Source organism: Nerophis lumbriciformis, linkage group LG03 (genome assembly GCF_033978685.3).
Source record: "Nerophis lumbriciformis linkage group LG03, RoL_Nlum_v2.1, whole genome shotgun sequence".
NCBI lineage: Eukaryota > Metazoa > Chordata > Actinopteri > Syngnathiformes > Syngnathidae > Nerophis > Nerophis lumbriciformis.
The window spans coordinates 37,061,460-37,084,493 of record NC_084550.2 but is presented as its reverse complement, the minus strand read 5'-3'; the positions used below and the strand labels follow the sequence as shown (position 1 = coordinate 37,084,493).

Below are 23,034 nucleotides of genomic sequence, written 5' to 3'. Positions count from 1 at the left end.
TAGACACTTAGGATTTGGGGGGCTTGGTTTGGTTGGGACCCACCATGACCTTGATGTCCCCCAATTTTAATCGCATTATTAGTTCCCACAAGCATACATATCTCACTCACGCTACAGTACACACATCAATAGGGACTGGAGGTCGGCTGTAACGGCTGACCTCCTAATTTTAACTACACAGTAGACACTCTGAGGGCCTTGTACACATGCATGGGGGGTTTGGGGTTCGGCGCACCCCTCATTGCCTCGTCGGCCGGCGGGGACTGCGGTCTGGTGGCCTGCCAGGCTTTTATTCATTTATTATTGTTATATTTTTATTTTTATTTTTAATGTATTTATTATTTTTATTTTTATTATTTACTTATTTTTATTTTATTTTATTTTTAAAATTGTATTTTTTATTTTATTTTATTTTATTATTTTTTTTAATCTTATTATTTATTTGTGTGTGGCGTCGCGCGGGTCACGCTTCCTGTTGGGTAGGGTCCGTGCCCGTGTGGCCCGACCTTGCGCTGTGGGGTCTCTGTTGGTGACTTGGTGTGGTGGCGGCGCAGCCCCCGTGTCTGGTCTGGATGCTGTGTCTCGGTTGTTTGGGCGGTGGTGTGTTTGTGCGGGTTTGGGTTGGGGTGGGGGGCCTTTTGGTTGGGGGGGTTGTTGGTGTCTCTTGTTTGCGTGTTGGCGTTCGGGCTGACTGGCGGGCTGGCGCCGGCTGGTCTCCGTGGTCCTGGTGGCGTGTGGTTGCTGGTCGCAGTTTTTTTTTTATCGCTTTGATTTGATTGGCTGGTGCTGGCTGTCTGGGGTTATTGCGGCTGCTGTTTCTGCTGCCGTTTGTTTGTGGTGTGGGCGCCCGTGGCTGCTGGGTCTGGTGCAGGGGTGTGGCTGATGTTGTGACTGGTGGCAGCGCGCGCGCGTGATGGCTGTCGGGGCTGACGCACTGTGTATATGTATGTATATGTGTGTGTATGTATGTATGTTTATATATGTGTATGTGTACATATGTGTATGTATATGTATATATGTGTATGTGTGGGTATGTATACATGTATGTGTGTAAGTGTATGTATATATGTATGTATGTATGTATGTATATTTCTGGGGGTACGCTCTGGGCCTGCCTGTCAGACGGGGGTCGACGCCTCAGGCTACTGCATCCGAACTGCGTGTCTGGAGCTCCTGGGTCCCGCTGTCCATCCCTTCCGGGTGCCCGTCTTGGTTGGGGCCTGTTGGGCCTAGTCCCTGCGTCTATTGTGGTAGCTTGGTGCTGCAAGGTATTCCGAGGTGCTGCGAGTCGGCCAGTTGCTGGGGTAGTGACCTTGTTTGTCAGCATGTCTGTGATCTTCTTTTAATTCTTTTTTTTTTAATTAATTAATTTATTAATTAATTTATTTTTTAATTTTTTTATATATTTTATTAATATTATTTTTTAATTTTTCCCCTCCCTCAGGGGGGGGCTCGGCGGGGCGGTTGCTGGTTGTTCCATCTCCATCGTTGGGGTCCCTGCGGGTGGGGTGGGTGGTTCCCGTGGCCCTGTGCCTGGGTGGTCCTGCGGCGGCCGGTTTGGGTGGGGTGGCCGGGGGCTGGCCTCGCCGCGCTCTCCGGGGGTGGGGGGTGGGCTCGTGGGGGCCCGGTTGCCGGTGGGGCGGGGGCGGTCTTCCCGTCCGGTTGCGGGGAGTCTCTGGGTCCCTCGGGCGGGGCGTCTCGCCTTTCTGCCCGTGTGGGGTGTGGTCTCTCGCTGGCTTGGGGTCTGGCTGTCCCCTGCTTTTCTCGTGCCCTGTCCTCTGCCGGGTGCGTCTGTCTGCGGCCTGCTGCTGGCCCTTGTGGGCGGTACGGTGGGTCGGGCTCTGGGGTTCCTGTCGCTGGCCGGCTTGGCTGCTTGGGGGCGGTGGTCCCTGGTTCCCTGGGCACCACGCCTCCTGTTTGTGGGTTGGGCTCTCGGGGGTGATGGGGCCGTGCTCTGGCTCCCACGCACTCTGGGAGTCGAATGTATTGTACATGCAAATTCACATATGCTCACATACGTACATAGGTACCTACGCTCCCACATACATACACAAATACAGTACATATTTACCTACCTAATGTTCGTACATTCACACGCACATTCAATATACAAACATACACATACACATACTGTACATATACATTCACTGTACAAACACATATACACATTCTGTACATATACATTCATTGTACAAACACATATACACATTCTGTACATATACAAGTACATATGCATACTTACACTCATACACATAATCACGTTTCATCAAACATATATTAACGTTGTTGCCCTAGGGTAAACTGGGTGTAACACATGGCACACTGACAAAGCTTAACCTATTGTGACTATAACAATCTACAAGGTTAATGTAGGTTGCTTCTCTTTCTCCCCCTCCATTTTTCTGCATTCTTTCGTATCTCAAGTTATCATTACGTATATGTATTGTTGCATTAAACAACTGTATTGTTGATAATAAAGGTAAATTATTGGTATTGTTCATTATCAATAGCGCTATTTCTATTGGTATTTGTATTGATCCATTTGTAGTGTAATTATGCTCATTGTCATTTCTGTATTATTTTTTATTTTTCGCTAACTGCTTATTTGCTATTACTTTTACCATCATATTTGTACATGTCATATTTGCTGATGTTGCTCTATTGTTGTTGTTGTTGTTGTTTGCTGTTGTTGTTTTTGTCTGTCTGTCTAATCCCCCTCTTGTCCCCACAATTTCCCCCTCTGTCTTCTTTTTTTTTCTCTTTCTATCCCCTCCTGCTCCGGCCCGGCTGCACTAAATGATAATATAAATACATTTAATAAAGTCAAATACAAATAAGGCAACAAGAGAAGTATCCTACACTTCTCTTTTGTAAAGTAAATCTGAACAGCCGACATGGGCATCTACATCAACTATATGATTTGCCTGAGAAGCTGGACAGGACACAAAAAAAATAAAAAAATAAAAAATAAAAAAAAATAAAAATAAAAATCAGAGACTTAAGGTGGAACAAAATACTACCAACCTACCTGGGATTGAACCCAGCACCCTTCATTCAAAGTCAACAGTCTCACCCACTGTGCTATCTTGGGTCTTGAGAAATCGTGTATCCGGCTTGTATAGAAAGCTAATCAGAGACTTGTTGCTGGGTAAACTACACTGTAAACCAGTGGAATAAAATACTGTCAAACTGACTGGTAATGAACCCAGCACTGTTTAATCATAATCAAGAGTCTTAAACACTGGGTCGTCCTGGCATTGGAAAATCATTATTTCCGGTTCATATAAAAAGCTAATCAGAGACTTAAGTTGGAACAAAATGCTACCAACCTACCTGGGATTGAACTCAGCACCCTTCATTCCAAGTCAACAGTCGTACCCACTGTGCTATCCTGGGATTTCTAAAATTGTATATCCTGCTTGTATAGAAAGTTAATCAGGGACTCTTTGCTGGGTAAAATACACAAGAGGTGGACCAAAATACTGTCAAACTGACTGGTTTTGAACCTAGGACTGTGTAAACCTAATCAAGAGTCTTAACCACTGTGCCATCCTGTATCTGGCAAATCCCCCTTTCCGGCTTTAATAAAAATCTAATCAGAAACTTAAGGTGGAACAAAATGCTTCCAAACTACCTGGGATTGAACGAAGCACCCTTCATTCCAAGTCAACAGTTTTACCTACTGTGCTATACTGGGTCTTAAGAAACCTTTTATCCGGCTTGTATAGAAAGCTAATCAGAGACTTGTTGCTGGGTAAACTACACTATAAACCAGTGGAATGGAATATTGTCAACACGACTGGTATTGATCCCAGGACTACTAAATCCTAATCAAGAGTCTTAACCACTGGGCTATCCTGGCAGTGGTAAGTGTAACAAATCAGAGACTTAAGGTGGAACAAAATGCTACCAACCTACCTGGGATTGAACCCAGCACCCTTCATTCAAAATCAACAGTCTTACCAACTGTGCTATCTTGGGTCTTGCAAAATCTTGTATACGGCTTGTATAGAAAGATAATCAGAGATTTGTTGCTAGGTAAACTACACTATAAACCAGTGGAATAAAATACTGTCACCCCAACTGGTATTGAACCCAGGACTGTTTCATCCCAATGAAGAGTCTTTACCACTGGGACATCCCGGCATTGGTAAGTATTTATTTCCGGCTCTTATAAAAAAGTAAATCAGAGTTATAAGGTGGAACAAAATACTACCAACCTACCTGGGATTGAACCCAGCACCCTTCATTCCAAGTTAACAGTCTTAACCACTGTGCTATCCCGGGACTTCCAAAATCTTATATCTGGCTTGTATAGAAAGTTAATCAGGGACTCTTTGCTGGGTAAAATACAGAAGAGGTGGACCAAAAAACTGTCAACCCGACTGGTATTGAACTCAGGACTGTTTATTGCATATCTAGATTCTTAACCACTTGGCCATCCTGGGAAATGTGAAGATATTTTTATGGCTCATATAGTAAGGTAATCAGGGACTTGTTGCTGGGTAAACTACACTATAAACCAGTGGAATAAAATACTGTCAAATGGACTGGTAATAAACCCAGGACTATTTAATCCTAATCAAGAGTCTTAACCACTGGGTCATCCTGGCACTGGAAAATCATTCTTTCCGGTTCATATAAAAAGCTAATCAGAGACTTAAGGTGGAACAAAATGCTACCAACCTACCTGGGATTGAACCCAGCACCTTTCATTACAAGACAACAGTCTTACCCACTGTGCTATCCTGGGATTTAAGAAAGCTTTTATCCGGCTTGTATAGAAAGTTAATCAGGGACTCTTTGCTGGGTAAACTACACAAGAGGTGGACCAAAATACTGTCAACCCGATTGATATTGAACTCAGGACTGTTTATTGCATGTCGAGATTCTTAACCAGTGGGTCATCCTGGGTATTTTTAAGATGTTTTTCTGGCTCATATAGAAAGGTAATCAGGGACTTGTTGCTGGGTAAACTCCACTATAAACCAGTGGAACAAAATATTATCAAACCGACTGGTACTGAACCTAGGACTGTTTAACGCTAATCAAGAGTCTTAACCACTGGGCCATCCTGGAACTGGTCAAAATCATTATTTCCGGCTCTCATAAAAAGCCAATGTATTTATATATATATATATATATATATATATATATATACATATACATATACATATATATATATATATATATATATATATATATATATATATATATATATACATATATATATACATATATATATACATATATATATATATATATATATATATATATATATATATATATATATATATATATATACATATACATATATATATATATATATATATATATATATATATATATATATATATATATATACATATATATATACATATATATATACATATATATATATATATATATATATATATATATATATATATATATATATATATATATATATATATATATATTAGGGCTGTCAAAAAAATTCAAATAATTTTCAGCGATTAGTTAACTCAAAAAGACTCGCAGATAGGTATCATTTTTCATCATTAATAAGTGTACCCAAGACAAATCATTTTCATGGGGGGTGGCTTCATATCGCTGCGTGAAAATGTTTTAACCTTCTCTATTAAATAATAAAATGTAATATTAAGCCTGCTAATCATTCTGAAATTCACAACTCGACCAGAACATCTTATAAAAGAATTTACAGATTATTTCAGCCAGCCGGAACGCTACAATATATTATATTACTTTATTTTGTTTGGTTTGGTGGCTAACAGGTAGCCGTATATTAAGGGGAAATCCTAGTTGTAGTTAAACCAGATGTAAAGCCTAGCTCTCCTATTTTGAAGTGTGCGATTGGTTTGAGAAAGTGTCGTGACAAGTTTTAATGTTGGATCAACGGTTTGCAATTAAAAAAAAGTCTCCTTCTGACATCCTGCCGACTGTCTTTCATTTATGTTAAACTTTTACGTCATCTTACTTACTAAATCAGTCACTGTAACAATCTACTGTAAATGTTATGTTATCACTGCAACTTAACTGCAAACCTGAACACTGAAGTGAAGCACCACCCACATCGAGAATGACGCGCTCAAGAGTCTTAACCGCTGGGTCATCCTGGCACTGGAAAATCTTTCTTTCCGGTTCATAGAAAAAGTCAATCAGAGACTTAAGTTGGAACAAAATACTACCAACCTACCTGGGATTGAACCCAGCACCTTTCATTCCAAGTCAACAGTCTTACCCACTGTGGTATCCTGGGTCTTGCAAAAACTTGTATCCGGCTTGTATAGAAAGCAAATCAGAGACTTGTTGCTGGGTAAACTACACTATAAACCAGTGGAATAAAATACTGTCAATCCGACTGGTCTTGAACCCAAGACTGTTTAATCCTAATGACGAGTCTTAACCACTGGGCCATCCTGGCAGGGTAAAGTTTTTATTTCCGGCTCATATAAAAAGCAAATCAGAGACTTAAGGTCGAATAGTCAATGCAAAATTAAGTCAATGCTAAAGATAATAATAATTGTCAAATAGTCAACAAATACATTTCAGGGGTTACCTGTGTGTGTGTATGAGTGTGTGCGAGTGTGTGTGTGTGTGTGTGTGTGTTTGGTACACAGAACATCAATTTCCACACTTCTATCAGCCCCGGGTATAGTGGACCTGGACATCTTATATGTAATAGAAATGTTTAGGGGGGTGTATGGTGTGTGGTCATTAAATATGTATTCTGATATATGTTCTTCACAGAAAATGAGCCAAAGTCAGTGATTCTCAGTTTGAAAAAATAATTAATTGTATCATTTTTCTTTTAAGAAAAAATGAAAACGGGTCATTTGTGTTCCTTTATGTTTCTCTCTTACACACATGATTATGTGTGCTATGGCTATGAGGTTTATTCCCCTTGGCCTCAGTCTGGACCCCCTCTCCAGGGGCCCAGGCTTAGACTGTTTTTTTTGTTTTTTTTTCTTTCGATCACAAGCCTCCCAACACTAGTTGTCACAGCAGATGTCTCAGTGAATCCTGAAAGACCTGACCAAAATATGGTTTTACTTGCTCGCATTAGTTTATCCCGAGGTCATGACATAACTTTGTTTTTCCAACCATTGGAAGGACAGACAGGAGCGTGAGGGACAGTGCTGAGGAGGAGAAGTGGATGGAAGAAAACATCAAAAACATGAGGATGTTTATGTTTTTGACCGGTCCATTAGTGTTTTTGGAGTTAAGATTGTATGGTTATAAATCAGCAGTCAGAACAGCAAGGGGTTAATGAAAGGAAGTTGCAAAATGTTGATCTCACTATACAGTACATTGCAGTCGTATGCAACTTCATACCCTTAAGCAAAAGAAAAATCATATTTTCTTCTCTTTATGATGTAAACTCGTTTGGCCTTGGTTGTTGTTTACGTGTCCGTCTTCCCACGGATTATGTAAATATTACTGAGGCAATTTACTTCAAATTGGATGGATAACTGTAGCTGCAGGGCTAAAACATAAACAAACTGAAGGCAGATCAGGATATAATTTGCTCTTAAAGCACTGTCTTTGAGATTTATTGCATTTGTCAACGTCCCAGTTCCCTTTCTTTCAAGTGAATAAAAAAGCCATGTGCTATCTGTTTTTTTTTTATTACTTATGCACTTTTACAGTAAATGGCAGTTGTGGAAAGATGTTTAATTTCATTTTGTCTGATAAATCTAAAGCACTCATTTCAAAAACATTTGATTTCACAGCAAAACTCACCGTGATGGACCACACCCTTCAAGCCATGGATTATAGGATCAGCAGCGGGATTATCTTTTCCTCCAACCTGAGAACCACAACAAAATATACACGGACTATCAAGAACTGTTGAAATACAATCGTGACTTGAATATGTAAAACGGCCCTGAATATACATTAAGCCCTTGTTTATTGTTGTTAATTGGGTCTGAACATGACCGCAATAAGGAATAATTGCTTATAAATTTTAAATTTTTTTATAGCTAGAGCATACTTGCCAACCCTCCCGGATTTTCCGGGAGACTCCCGAAATTCAGCGGCTCTCCCGAAAACCTCCCGGGACAAATTTTCTCCCGAAAATCTCCCGAAATTTAGGCGGAGCTGGAGGCCACGCCCCCTCCAGCTCCATACGGACCTGAGTGATGTGTTGACAGCCTGTTCACACGTCCGCTTTCCCACAATATAAATAGCTAATGATGGAGGGCAAGTTCTTGGTTTCTTATGTGGGTTTATTGTTAGGCAGTTTCATTAACGTCCTCCCAGCGTGGCAACAACACACAACAACAGCAGTCAAGTTTTCGTCTACTGTAAAGCAGTTCGTCTGCCGTAAACAGCAATGTTGTGACACTTTTAAACAGGACAATACTGCCATCTACTGTACATGCATATGTGACCCACCCATAATGTGTCACATTTTTGTGTTGATTTATTTATTTTATTTTGTGGTTTGAATTAGTTTTTGGAGCTGTCATTACACATTTATCAGTATTCACATTGGTCAGTAGGGGGCAGTAGGGCGTTTCTTCCCAATTGAATGCGTTCACCTGCAGACCGGAAGTGTCTTGTCATTTTGATGAGCGCGACCAGTCTGTGAACAATTGAAACGTCCTGTGTGCTTTTTCCTCCTGTATAACAGGTTAGTTTTGGTGAATCAACTCACTGAATAATATCCATGTGATCTTTATAAGTTTAAGTACACATTCTGATGGTGGAGCCTAACTCTAAAGTGTTTATGAGTTGTAGTTTGTATTTGTGAATGAATCCACTGCACAGCTGCAGTAATCAATACAAAATGGCGACGTGAGTACGCAATGTTTATATAAGAACTTCTGATCCTAATTCAGACCCCCAAATTAGAGCTCTCGTTTTCTTATTGATTTTATAATGTATATTTGTATAATGTGTGTGTTCTGAAATAGTGACAGAGAATAGAAAAAGGATGGAGAATTCAACCCTTAACTCAACAATGAGTAGATGAGTGTTATGTGTGTGTATATGTGTAAATAAATGAACACTGAAATTCAAGTATTTCTTTTATTTATTTATATATATATATATAGCTAGAATTCACTGAAAGTCAAGTATTTCTTATATATATCTTAACCACGCCCCCAATATATATATATATATATATATATATATATATATATATATATATATGTATATATATATATATATATATATATATGAACACACTGCAAAGACAAGATACTTAACGTTCGAACTGGAAAACGTTGTTTTTTTTTTTGCAAATATTAGCTCATTTGGAATTTGATGCTTGCAACACGTTTCAAAAAAGCTGGCACAAATGGCAAAAATGACTGAAAAAGTTGAGCAATGCTCATCAAACACTTATTTGGAACATTCCACAGGTGAACAGGCTAATTGGGAACAGGTGGGTGCCATGATTGGGTATAAAAGCAGCTTTCAAGCTTTCACAAACAAGGAAGGGGGTGAGGGTTACCACTTTGTGAACAAATATGTGAGAAAAGTGTTTAAGAACAACATTTCTCAATCAGCGATTGCAAGGAATTTAGGGATTTCACCATCTACGGTGAGTAATATCATCAAAAGGTTCGGAGAATCTGGAGAAATTACTACACATAAGCGTAATGAACATTAAATGCCCGAGACCTTCGTTCCCTGAGGCAGTACTGCATCAAAAAGCGACATCAGTGTGTAAAGAATATCACCACATGGGCTCAGAAACACGTCAGAAAACCACTGTCAGTAACTACAGTTAGTCACTACAGCTGTAAGTGCAAGTTAAAACTCTACTATGCAAAGCCAAAGCCATTTATCAACAACACCCAGAAACGCCGCCGGCTTTGCTGGGCCCGAGCTCATCTAAGATGGACTGATGCAAAGTGGAAAAGTGTTCTATGGTCTGACGAGCCCACATTTCAAATTGTTTTTGGAAACTGTGGACGTCGTGTCCTCTGGACCAAAGAGGAAAATAACCATCCAGATTGATCAAGGAGCAAAGCCATGACGGTATGGGTGTGTTTTAGTGCCCAAGGCAGGGGTAACTTACACATCTGTGAAGGCACCATTAATGCTGAAAGGTACATACAGGTTTTGGAGCAACATATGTTGTCATCCAAGCAACGTTATCATGGACGCCCCTGCTTATTTCAGCAAGACAATGCCAAGCCACGTGTTATAACATCGTGGCTTCGTAGGAAAAGAGTGCGGGTACTAGACTGGCCTGCCTGTAGTCCAGACCTGTCTCCCGTTGAAAATGTGTGGCGCATTATGAAATGTCATATACATATATCATATATATCATATATATACATATATGTCATATACATATACAACTGTGTGTGTACCGCGGTCTGCCCACTGATACAAACATTGTTAATGAGTGAAAAGAGGGCTCACTTTGTTTAGTTAATTCGTCTGTTAAATAAACGCGCTCAGGTGTTCAGAGCAATGCAAAGAGTGAGGCATCTTTCTCCCTGTGTGAAGCGAGGGACGAACAAACGCGAGGCTCAAAGAATTCTGATTGGCGACCATGTCTGTCACTCAAAGTGATGGCGGGGTGGAAAAAAAAAAACATTGCACTAATTCATACTTGCCAACCCTCCCGGATTTTCCGGGAGACTCCCGAAATTCAGCGCCTCTCCCGAAAACCTCGCGGGACAAATTTTCTCCCGAAAATCTCCCGAAATTCAGACAGAGCTGGAAGCCACGCCCCCTGCAGCTCCATGCAGACCTGAGTGACGTCAGGTGCGCAACACCACGTAAATCGTTGGCCAACCAAAAAGTAACCCCAGTACGCTATAGCCAACATTCACCAGGAGATGGCAACAGACAAACATAGATCACTCTATTACATCCCTCCCCTTTTAGAAATGTGTAGAAGTTACTCAAAATAAATAAACAACCCAACCAAAAAATGCAGCAGCTCAATTAAAAAACTGTACTTAAGCCACATGTGTTTCTTTTTTTTTTTTAGTACTGAACTCTTAACCCTCATTTGTAAAAAATAACATGCTTATTATACAAACAGTATTTGTACACCTTTAACACAGATTTGTATACTGTCTTCAGGGATTCAGTTTTTTTGGTGGTACTCGAAACCTTTCTGGGTACCTGCGAAAGGGTGTTCAGCATGGTTAGAAAAATAGTGACAGAGAATAGAACAAGGATGGACAATTCCACCCTTAACTCAACAATGAGTAGAGAAGTGTTATGTGTGTTTATATGTGTAAATAAATGAACACTGAAATTCAAGTATTTCTTTTATATATATATATATATATATATATATATATATATATATATATATATATATATATATATATATATGTATATATATATATATACATATATATAATAAAATAAATATATATATAGCTAGAATTCACTGAAAGTCAAGTATTTCTTATATATATATATATACAGGTAAAAGCCAGTAAATTAGAATATTTTGAAAAACTTGATTTATTTCAGTAATTGCATTCAAAAGGTGTAACTTGTACATTATATTTATTCATTGCACACAGACTGATGCATTCAAATGTTTATTTCATTTAATTTTGATGATTTGAAGTGGCAACAAATGAAAATCCAAAATTCCGTGTGTCACAAAATTAGAATATTACTTAAGGCTAATACAAAAAAGGGATTTTTAGAAATGTTGGCCAACTGAAAAGTAAGAAAATGAAAAATATGAGCATGTACAATACTCAATACTTGGTTGGAGCTCCTTTTGCCTCAATTACTGCGTTAATGCGGCGTGGCATGGAGTTGATGAGTTTCTGGCACTGCTCAGGTGTTATGAGAGCCCAGGTTGCTCTGATAGTGGCCTTCAACTCTTCTGCGTTTTTGGGTCTGGCATTCTGCATCTTCCTTTTCACAATACCCCACAGATTTTCTATGGGGCTAAGGTCAGGGGAGTTGGCGGGCCAATTTAGAACAGAAATACCATGGTCCGTAAACCAGGCACGGATAGATTTTGCGCTGTGTGCAGGCGCCAAGTCCTGTTGGAACTTGAAATCTCCATCTCCATAGAGCAGGTCAGCAGCAGGAAGCATGAAGTGCTCTAAAACTTGCTGGTAGACGGCTGCGTTGACCCTGGATCTCAGGAAACAGAGTGGACCGACACCAGCAGATGACATGGCACCCCAAACCATCACTGATGGTGGAAACTTTACACTAGACTTCAGGCAACTTGGATCCTGTGCCTCTCCTGTCTTCCTCCAGACTCTGGGACCTCGATTTCCAAAGGAAATACAAAATTTGCATGGTTGGGTGATGGTTTGGGGTGCCATGTCATCTGCTGGTGTCGGTCCACTCTGTTTCCTGAGATCCAGGGTCAACGCAGCCGTCTACCAGCAAGTTTTAGAGCACTTCATGCTTCCTGCTGCTGACCTGCTCTATGGAGATGGATATTTCAAGTTCCAACAGGACTTGGCGCCTGCACACAGCGCAAAATCTACCCGTGCCTGGTTTACGGACCATGGTATTTCTGTTCTAAATTGGCCCGCCAACTCCCCTGACCTTAGCCCCATAGAAAATCTGTGGGGTATTGTGAAAAGGAAGATGCAGAATGCCAGACCCAAAAACGCAGAAGAGTTGAAGGCCACTATCAGAGCAACCTGGGCTCTCATAACACCTGAGCAGTGCCAGAAACTCATCGACTCCATGCCACGCCGCATTAACGCAGTAATTGAGGCAAAAGGAGCTCCAACCAAGTATTGAGTATTGTACATGCTCATATTTTTCATTTTCATACTTTTCAGTTGGCCAACATTTCTAAAAATCCCTTTTTTGTATTAGCCTTAAGTAATATTCTAATTTTGTGACACACGGAATTTTGGATTTTCATTTGTTGCCACTTCAAATCATCAAAATTAAATGAAATAAACATTTGAATGCATCAGTCTGTGTGCAATGAATAAATATAATGTACAAGTTACACCTTTTGAATGCAATTACTGAAATAAATCAAGTTTTTCAAAATATTCTAATTTACTGGCTTTTACCTGTATATATATATATATCCATCCATCCATCCATTTTCTACCGCTTATTCCCTTTGGGGTCGCGGGGGGCGCTGGAGCCTATCTCAGCTACAATCGGGCGGAAGGCGGGGTACACCCTGGACAAGTCGCCACCTCATCGCAGGGCCAACACAGATAGACAGACAACATTCACACTCACATTCACACACTAGGGCCAATTTAGTGTTGCCAATCAACTTATCCCCAGGTGCATGTCTTTGGAAGTGGGAGGAAGCCGGAGTACCCGGAGGGAACCCACGCAGTCACGGGGAGAACATGCAAACTCCACACAGAAAGATCCCGAGCCCGGGATTGAACCCAAGACTACTCAGGACCTTCGTATTGTGAGGCAGATGCACTAACCCCTCTGCCACCGTGAAGCCCATATATATATATATATATATGAAATACTTGACTTGGTGAATTCTAGCTGTAAATATACTCCTCCCCTCTTGGCCCCGCCCCCAACCACGCCCCGCCCCCCCGACCACACACACCTCCCAAAATCGGAGGTCTCAAGGTTGGCAAGTATGCACTAATTAAAACCTTGATGTCGATTCCTAAGAGCTGTGTGAAACCGGGCAAGGAGCCTCATGGGGCTCGGGAGCCGCAGGTTGGCAAGGCGTCTTCTAGAATATGCCTGAAAATGTTTAAAAAAAAATCTGCGACGTGCTGCAGAAATACTTGAAGCGTGATGTGGAGAGGGACGACTATTTATTGATTTTAGATATGATGTACACATTGTACATGCAATATATTTCTTTATTGATTTAGAATAATATGTACACATCATTCTACATGTAATATATCACTATATATGTCATGGCCCGGGCCAAGAACGCGCGCCACTCCGGCTGCAGCAAGCGGCTGCATTCAATATTCAGCAATCAACACACCTGTCGCTGATGAGAGGACCCGCCTTCTTAAGCCAGAGCAACCTGCTATCCTGTGCCAGAACGTAGCTACCTGTTCCTGTACAGTAAGCCAAAATTCTACTAGCTATATGCATACTCTCTCTCCGGGTTTCTCCCCCTCCGTGTTGATTGGTCTCGTGTCCCCCTTGTCGGCTTCCAGCAGCCTACCGCCGTTCCCGCGTTACGAGCTGTGTGTCTCGTCTCCCTGTGTTCCCCTCTGGTTCTCTGGCTGCACCTTTGGATCTCGACCTCCCGCCTGGACACGGACTTTGACGACTCTCTATTGCCCCCGACTTCCTGTGTGCTTACGGACCTCCGAGCCAGCCTTGTCCCCTCTTTGGACTTCCGCCTCTCGCTCAACACTACTGGTAACACTCAACATTTAATTCCCACACATAGTCGCACACCATACACATATTTGGATTAGTTCACACAGTTCATTTCTGATTTATATATATATATGGTGTATATATATATATATATAATTAAATATAGAGCTAAACGACGTCCCCGCTTTCCCTGTGCATACCGTAAAAATATAGCTTTTAAATATAATGTACACAATATTGAGCATGTTATATACAGCATCACTATATCAGTGATGTCCTGCTTCCCAAACGCATAATTACCTGAAATAATATAGTCAACTCACTCTCCTTGCGTCCCAGGATGTGCCTTTTCCATGAAAAAACATTGTGTTTAAAATCACAGTAACTGGTGCTCATATTGTCGACAAAAAACATTGTTAAAATTTGTTGCTGTGGTCAAAAGGTTTTGAATTTAAAGTTATTGGATCGATAACTCCATTACGACGCGTCTTTAAGGGACGTGGGAAACAAACCTCGACATTAAAAACAATACTACCACTGAATAAGAAGACCTGCATTCAGTAGCAAATTAATCTACACTCAATAAAATATTGAAACAACACTAAATATTGCTAAAAGGGAAAACATAGAGCTGAACTAAGATCATAAAGGCCGTGATTTGGAGAATGGCATGGGTCTAGATACAAATCAGTAATAATTGTTTTCATTATACTGATTAACAATATAATAGCAACTAATGTTGTCCCAATACCAATAATTTGGTACTAGTACCAAAATGTATTTCGATCATTTTCGGTACTTTTCGGTACTTTTCGATACTTTTCTAAATAAAGGGAACCACAAAAAATTGCATTATTGGCTTTATTTTAACAAAAAATCTTAGGGTACATTAAACATATGTTTATTATTGCAAGTTTGTCCTTAAATAAAATAGTGAACTTGTATTTTAGTAGTAAGTAAGCAAACACAGGCTCCTAATTTAGCTACGGACATATGCAGTAACATATTGTGTCATTTATCAGTCTATTATTTTGTCAACATTATTAAGGACAAGTGGTAGGAAATAAATTTTTAATCTACTTGTTCATTTACTGTTAATATCTGCTTACTTTCTCTTTTAACATGTTCTATCTACACTTCTGTTAAAATGTAATAATCACTTATTCTTCTGTTTGGATACTTTACATTAGTTTTGGAGGATACCACAAATTTGGGTATCAATCCGATACCAAGTAGTTACAGGATCATACATTGGTCACATTCAAAGTCCTCATGTGTCCAGGGACGTATTTACTGAGTTTATAAACATAATATAAATTTTTTTTTAAATGAAAGATTTTGTGATGCTAAAAAATATAGATGTAATCATAATAGTATCGACTAGATACGCTCTTGTACTTGGTATCATTACAGTGAATGTTAGGTGTAGATCCACCAATAGCGTTTGTTTACATTGTGACGCCGGTGAGCTACGATGTTTAGCTATTCCTGGTCCTACATGGATGATACTTGTAATAAACATATTTTATTTGTCGCCACGGAGGCGGGGATTATTGATTTAGAAGTAGCTACAACACTGCAGACTGCGGATGGACTTTAGCCATCAGCTAACTAGCCATGTCTTAAAGCACCTCTTCCTGAGGGTGTGTTTTGATTGATTGATTGAGACTTTTATTAGTTGGTTGCGCAGTGAAGTACATATTCCGTACAATTGACCACTAAATGGTAACATCCGAATAAGTTTTTCAACTTGTTTGAGTCGGGGTCCACTTAAATTGATTCATGATACAGATATATACTATCATATATACTATCATCATAATACAGTCATCACACAAGATAATCATCAGGGTGTATACCAGTGACGTGCAGTCACTAGAGGCAGGTGAGGCGGGGCCCCACCTGCCATCATGGAAAGAAAAAAAATGTAAAAAGAAAAAAATATATATTAAATTGTTAAATGTATCCAGTGATTATACTATGAAGTTATTTTCCATTTAACTTCACCAGTTTTAGATTATTTTTATTCAAAATCGCTGAATTTTCACATTTGCCGTTCAAATACTGAGAAGAGACGGTGCGGTGAACAGCAGCCAGTCGAGGCACGTCACTCAGTGCCTCAACATGGATTGCGCAATGACTTGGCTAACTGCTGGCCTGCTGTGCAGTGAGACTGTATTGCTATATGAACTATATTATACATTTCCATAGTTTAGTTAGCTGAGGTATATAATGTACAGTGTATTTTGTCAACAACTGTATGTGTGTAATGTACTTCTTGTGCTGAGCGATCATAAAACGGCTGCAAAAGACGCACTGGCTGAGGCTCGCCTCCTGCACCCCCGCCGTAGAATGCACGGCAACCCCTGACGGGAGTGTTATTTCAACTAAAGCCCACACTTAAACTTTCCACATGCAAGATTGAATCTATTTAAAAAAGTTATTTCATAAGAAGCCAAAAAGTGCAAAAACAATAATGTTCGTGTTGGAGGAGTTGTGAATGACTGCAGGGCCACAACATTAGGTACACCTGCAGACTGCAGGTGTACCTAATTCACAACTCCTCCAACACGAACATTATTGTTTTTGCACTTTTTGGCTTCTTATTAAATAACTTTTGTAACCTATTTTTATGGGCTTTCCTCTTTGTGATGTTAAGTTTCTGTTATGCGCTGTTATACAGTATATGCCTTGAGCTCTTATTTTGAAGGCGCTAAGAGCGGAATTTTGACACGTTGGAGTGGAGCGGAAGTTTTTGAAAGAAGGTAAATAAAGTGGTCCTCGTGTAAACTGGAGCCTCCGTGTTTGTTATTTTGTAGTTTCATACAGTATAGGCGACATTTATAAACCCTCGGTTACACTTTTTAAATAGATTCAATCTTGCACGTGGAAAGTTGAAGTGAGGGCTTTAGTTGATATAACACTCCCATCAGGGAGTTCATTAATCCAGCACAACAGCGGCGCATTTATAAGTAAAGGTAAGACCATAATAACTTTTTTTTATTAAAGGTGCTTTTTTGTGTGCTACAGTTTGTATGTGTAAAGTTAAAGTTAAGTTAAAGTACCAATGATTGTCACACACACACTAGGTGTGGTGAAATTTGTCCTCTGCATTTGACCCATCCCCTTGTTCACCCCCTGGGAGGTGAGGGGAGCAGTGGGCAGCAGCGGCGCCGCGCCCGGGAATCATTTTTGGTGATTTAACCCCCAATTCCAACCCTTGATGCTGAGTGCCAAGCAGGGAAGAATGCTGGTATGAGCTTTTAAACATAACCCGTTAACTGTTGCCAATGAAATGGTGAATAAGATACTCTTTAGGGTTCATATGTTTGTAAATCTGACTGTGATGAAGTCAGTGCCTCACCAGCCATCAACCTCACCGCACGTCACTGCTGTATACATTGAATTATTTACATTATTTACAATTCGGGTGTGTGTGTGTGTGTGTGGCGGGTAGGTTTGTTGTTATCATCAGTCATCAACAATTGAGAACAGAGAAATGGATATTGGAACAGTGTAGGTCTGACTTGGTAGGATATGTACAGCAAGTAGTGGACAAAGAGAGAGAGATCAGAAGGCATAAGAAACATATCTGCATTTGATTGTTTACATTTGATTATTAACAACAATCCGGGGAGGGTGTTAGTTTAGGGTTGAAGTTGCCTGGAGGTGTACTTTTGTTGCGGTTTTGAAGGAGGATAGAGATGCCCTTTATTTTATACCTGTTGGGAGCGCATTCCACATTGATGTGGCATAGAAAGAGAATGAGTTAAGACCTTTGTTAGTTCGGAATCTGGGTTTAACGTGGTTAGTGGAGCTCCACCTGGTGTTGTGGTTATGGCGGTCATTTACGTTAAGGAAGTAGTTTGACATGTACTTTGGTATCAGGGAGGTGTAGCGGATTTTATAGACTAGGCTCAGTGCAAGTTGTTTGACTCTGTCCTCCACCCTGAGCCAGCCCACTTTGGAGAAGTGGGTAGGAGTGAGGTGGGATCTGGGGTGGAGGTCTAGAAGTAATCTGACTAGCTTGTTCTGGGATGTTTGGAGTCTAGATTTGAGGGTTTTGAAGGTGCTAGGGTACCAGGAGGTGCATGCCAGTGTTATAACGTCACCTTTATCGGTAGTTCTTAAGCCAAAATGCGTCCATTCTCCCTTTTTTGTCTACACTCTGTGTCTGCTTGTAAGTACTCTGTGTGTGTGCTCTGCCGAACATACTAATGATTCATTAGTATCCGGGTACTATACTAATACACCGTACAACCCTGATAACAACATTAAATTCCTTAAATTATTCATTTCAACAGAAGAAGCTTGTATGCCAACTATAATTACATTTAACATTTCTTAGAACAGTTCAACAAACCCGTCAAAGTAGTCTCTGTCACAGAAACATGGACTCACAAAGCCAAGTAGAATCACAGGACACTGTACCACACTTATTGATAATATTTTACCAATGATTGTGATCATCATACTACAAGTGGTTTGCTCATAACCGACAGCAGTGATCATCTACCAGTTTTAACAATCTATGAAGGAAACTACAGGAAGAGTAACATGGACGACAAACAGACTATGCAAATAGAAGAGTACGATTGCTGTAAAAAAAAAAAGCTATAAAAGCAAAATTGGGACAATGTCCATCCATCCATCCATCTTCTTCCGCTTATCCGAGGTCGGGTCCCGGGGGCAGCAGCCTAAGCAGGGAAGCCCAGACTTCGTCCAGCTCTTCCCGGGGGATCCCGAGGCGTTCCCAGGCCAGCCGGGAGACATAGTCTTCCCAATGTGTCCTGGGTCTTCCCCGTGGCCTCCTACTGGTTGAACATGCCCTAAACACCTCCCTAGGGAGGCGTTCCGGTGGCATCCTGACCAGATGCCCGAACCACCTCATCTGGCTCCTCTCAATGTGGAGGAGCAGCGGGTTTAGTTTGAGCGCCCCCTGGATGGCAGAGCTTCTCACCCTATCTCTAAGGGAGAGCCCCGCCACCCGGCGGAGGAAACTCATTTCGGCCGCCTGTACCCGTGATCTTGTCCTTTCGGTCATAACCCAAAGCTCATGACCATAGGTGAGGATACCACCTCCTCTCTGAGCTGCCACCTTACCGTGGTGGAGGAGTTTGCATGTCCCAATGATCCTAGGAGCTATGTTGTCTGGGGGCTTTCATGCCCCCTGGTAGGGTCTCCCAAGACAAACAGGTCCTAGGTGAGGAATCAGACAAAGAGCAGCTCGAAGACTTCTATGGGAATGAAACAACAAGGATCCAGATTTCCCCCGCCCGGACGCGGGTCACCGGGGCCCCCCTCTGGAGCCAGGCCCGGAGTTGGGGCACGATGGCGAGCGCCTGGTGGCCGGGCCTGTCCCCATAGGGCCCGGCCGGGCACAGCCCGGAGAGGCAACGTGGGTCCCCCCTCCAATGGGCTCACCACTCATGGGAGGGGGCATAGAGGTCGGGTGCATTGTGAGCTGGGCGGAAGCCGAAGGCAGGGCACTTGGCGGTCCGATCCTCGGCTACATAAGCTAGCTCTTGGGACGTGGAACGTCACCTCGCTGGGGGGGAAGGAGCCTGAGCTTGTGCGCGAGGTAAAGAAGTTCCGGCTGGATATAGTCGGACTCACCTCGACACACAGCAAGGGCTCTGGAAACAGTTCTCTTGAGAGGGGCTGGACTCTCTTCCACACTGGCGTTGCACGCAGTGAGAGGCGACGAGCTGGGGTAGCAATTCTTGTTGACCCCCGGCTCAGAGCCTGCACGTTGGAGTTCAACCCAGTGGACGAGAGGGTAGCTTCCCTCCGCCTTCGGGTGGGGGGACGGGTCCTGACTGTCGTTTGTGCTTACGCACCAAACAGCAGTTCAGAGTACCCACCCTTTTTGGATACACTCGAGGGAGTACTGGAAAGTGCTCCCCCGGGTGATTCCCTTGTCCTACTGGGTGACTTCAACGCTCATGTTGGCAACGACAGTGAAACCTGGAGAGGTGTGATTGGGACAATGTGTACAATGAAAATGACATAGATGAAGTATATAGTAATATTTTTTACACCCATTCATGATGCTTTATGACAAACATTGTCCATGGAAACAACTTAGTAGGAAGCAGAAAAAGAACGATCAACCATATATGACAATGGGATTGAAAAAAAATATTGTAATAAAATATGGAACAATAATAACACAAATATCTACAGAGGCAGAAATAAAGTACACAAAGTATAATAATAAAACTAACTTAGCATACTACGAACATATAGAAAATAATATTACAGTCAGTTATCAGACAGAAAAACAACATGAGAGCAAAATGGGGCATCCTCAATAGCATTATTAAAAATGGTACCAAGAGGGAATACCCTCAATACCTCTCAGCGTAAAATGTAAACAATGACAATATGAAGGAAGTAGTTGGACGCTTCAATAACTACTTTGTAAATATTGGACCAAAACTGGAGGAAAGGATGCCAGACCCAGTGTCAGTTGAGGACTTCAATGATACCATAGATAGAAGTCACTACTCAATGTTACTCACAGACGTGACACAAGAAGAAATTGTTAAAATCGTGAATAAATGCAAATCCAACACCTCAATTGATTGTAATGGAATTGATATGGAAACAATAAAAAAATGTTCTTGAAGAGATTTCAGAACCATTAATGTCTGTCAGTAACCTATGATTTCAAACAGGTAAATGAAATGAAAATGGCAAAAGTTGTACAGACTCAAAAAGACTAAAGATAAACACCAGTTTACCAATTACAGACCTGTGTCTCTACTTTCACAATTTTCTGAAATTATTGACAAATAATTTCATAACAAATTGGACAATTCCAAAAACAAATATAGAACGCCCGCGGAAAACCAATACGGATACAGAGCAAACATTTCAACATTGATGGCGTTAATCGAAAAACCTGAAGAAATTACCGATGCAATAGATGGTAAACGGTAGGCAGCTGCAGTGTTTGTGAATTTAACTAAAGCATTTGAGACATTTGATACTTATTTTTTAATCAACAAACTCGAACGGTATGGCATCTGAGGGCTCGTCTTGAACTGGGTAAGAAGACATGAAGCAATATGTACTCCAGGGATTAGCAGCTGTCTGGGCAATGCAAAGTTGAGATGAACTCGTCAAGATTCACACTTTTAAGATACCCAAATATAGGCAAATGGATGTCAAACAGTGTATTCCTCGCAAGATGCACGTCATCTTTGACATCAATAACACAGGTCTGACATGAGCGATGTTTATTGACAATGCTAACAACACAGCTAACTGTCATAGCTACGACTGTCAAGTTTACCATGAATTGATTAACGTGGACCCAGACTTAAACAAGTTGAAAAACGTATTCGGGTGTTACCATTTAGTGGTTAATTATACGGAATATGTACTGTACTGTGCAATCTACTAAGACGAGTTTCAATCAATCAATCAATCAAACCACTTTTGACCGAACTTATGATTGTGGTTTCAGCACATGGAAGCCCAGTTCTAACTTTTATGAATTACCTAGGATGTGTGATGAAGTATTTCCATGTATGCCACAGCAATGACGGTTTGAGGATCCGTCGACTTTTTATTTCAAATGGGAACACGTCCTAGCGTTCCACACTGTGTCCCTTTTTCTTAACTTTGCCTGCATTTTGACCATGCCTATTGTCTCACATTTTGCTGGGAATGGACATACCTTCTGTGGACATGACTGGCACCAGGGTAAGAGAGGACCAGGAAGAAGGCTGCCTTTTTTGCTTCAGGAAAGATATCAACTTTTAAAATGCTTTATTGGCATTGTTCACACTGAAGGTTAATTACGATGTTTTTGCTCATATGTAACCTGTATCGGATATTTTTATGTCAATGCAAACAGTCCAATCAAATCAAGTGGAAATTGTATATACACTATATTGCCAAAAGTATGTGGCCACCTGCCTTTACTCACAAGTGCCATCCAATGGAATTGTCCAAAATGTTTTGGTATCCTGGAGTATTCAAAGTTCCTTTCACTGGAACTAAGTGGTCAAGCCCAACTCCTGAAAAACAACCCCACACCATAATTCCTCCTCCACCAAATTTCACACTCGGCACAATGCAATCCGAAATGTACCATTCCTGGCAACCTCCAAACCCAGACTTGTCCATCAGATTGCCAGATGGAAAAGCTTGATTCATCACTCCAGATGTAGTAAGTCTTAGTCTGCGCTGTGTAGTTTTTTAAAATAAAAGACACTTCACCATGCCGTCGTTTCATTATTTATTGGTAACCTTCCAACTCAAAAGTCCGAAGCAAGAGGAAATAAACAACCATTCATTCATATAAAAATAATAATAAATTAAATTACATTAAAAAAAACGTTTTATCAGAAAAAAAATTAATGCACAAATCCAAATACCTGTGTTGGAAACACAAAACACACACACACACAGGTCTCAGTTTTCTGGCTCCTGTGTGGTGTAAATACCATGCGTAACTGCGACCAAACAATTCACACAGTCGACGCTCTACTTCTTAATTAACAAAATTGTGCAGAAAAATAACTTAAAACAACACATCACTTGTACGCACAGCATTATTGCCCATCCATCCATCCATCTTCTTCCGCTTATCCGAGGTCGGGTCGCAGGGGCAGCAGCCTAAGCAGGGAAACCCAGACTTCCCTCTCCCCAGCCACTTCGTCCAGCTCTTCCTGTGGGACCCCGAGGCGTTCCCAGGCCAGCCGGGAGACATAGTCTTCCCAACGTGTCCTGGGTCCTCCCCATGGCCTCCTACCTGTCGGACGT

General features: G+C 41.1%; 1 protein-coding gene across 4 annotated transcripts in view; it reads right to left on the bottom strand.

The window, feature by feature from the left end:
* LOC133583860 (receptor-type tyrosine-protein phosphatase gamma-like) overlaps positions 1-23,034 on the bottom strand; it is a 941,097-nt gene that overhangs the window by 245,339 nt on the left and 672,724 nt on the right. For all 4 annotated transcript variants that reach the window (XM_061937677.2, XM_061937679.1, XM_061937678.1 and 1 more), the window contains one exon: positions 7,744-7,810. In XM_061937677.2, the coding sequence (XP_061793661.1) occupies positions 7,744-7,810 (67 nt within the window). The remainder of the gene's footprint in view (positions 1-7,743; positions 7,811-23,034) is intronic.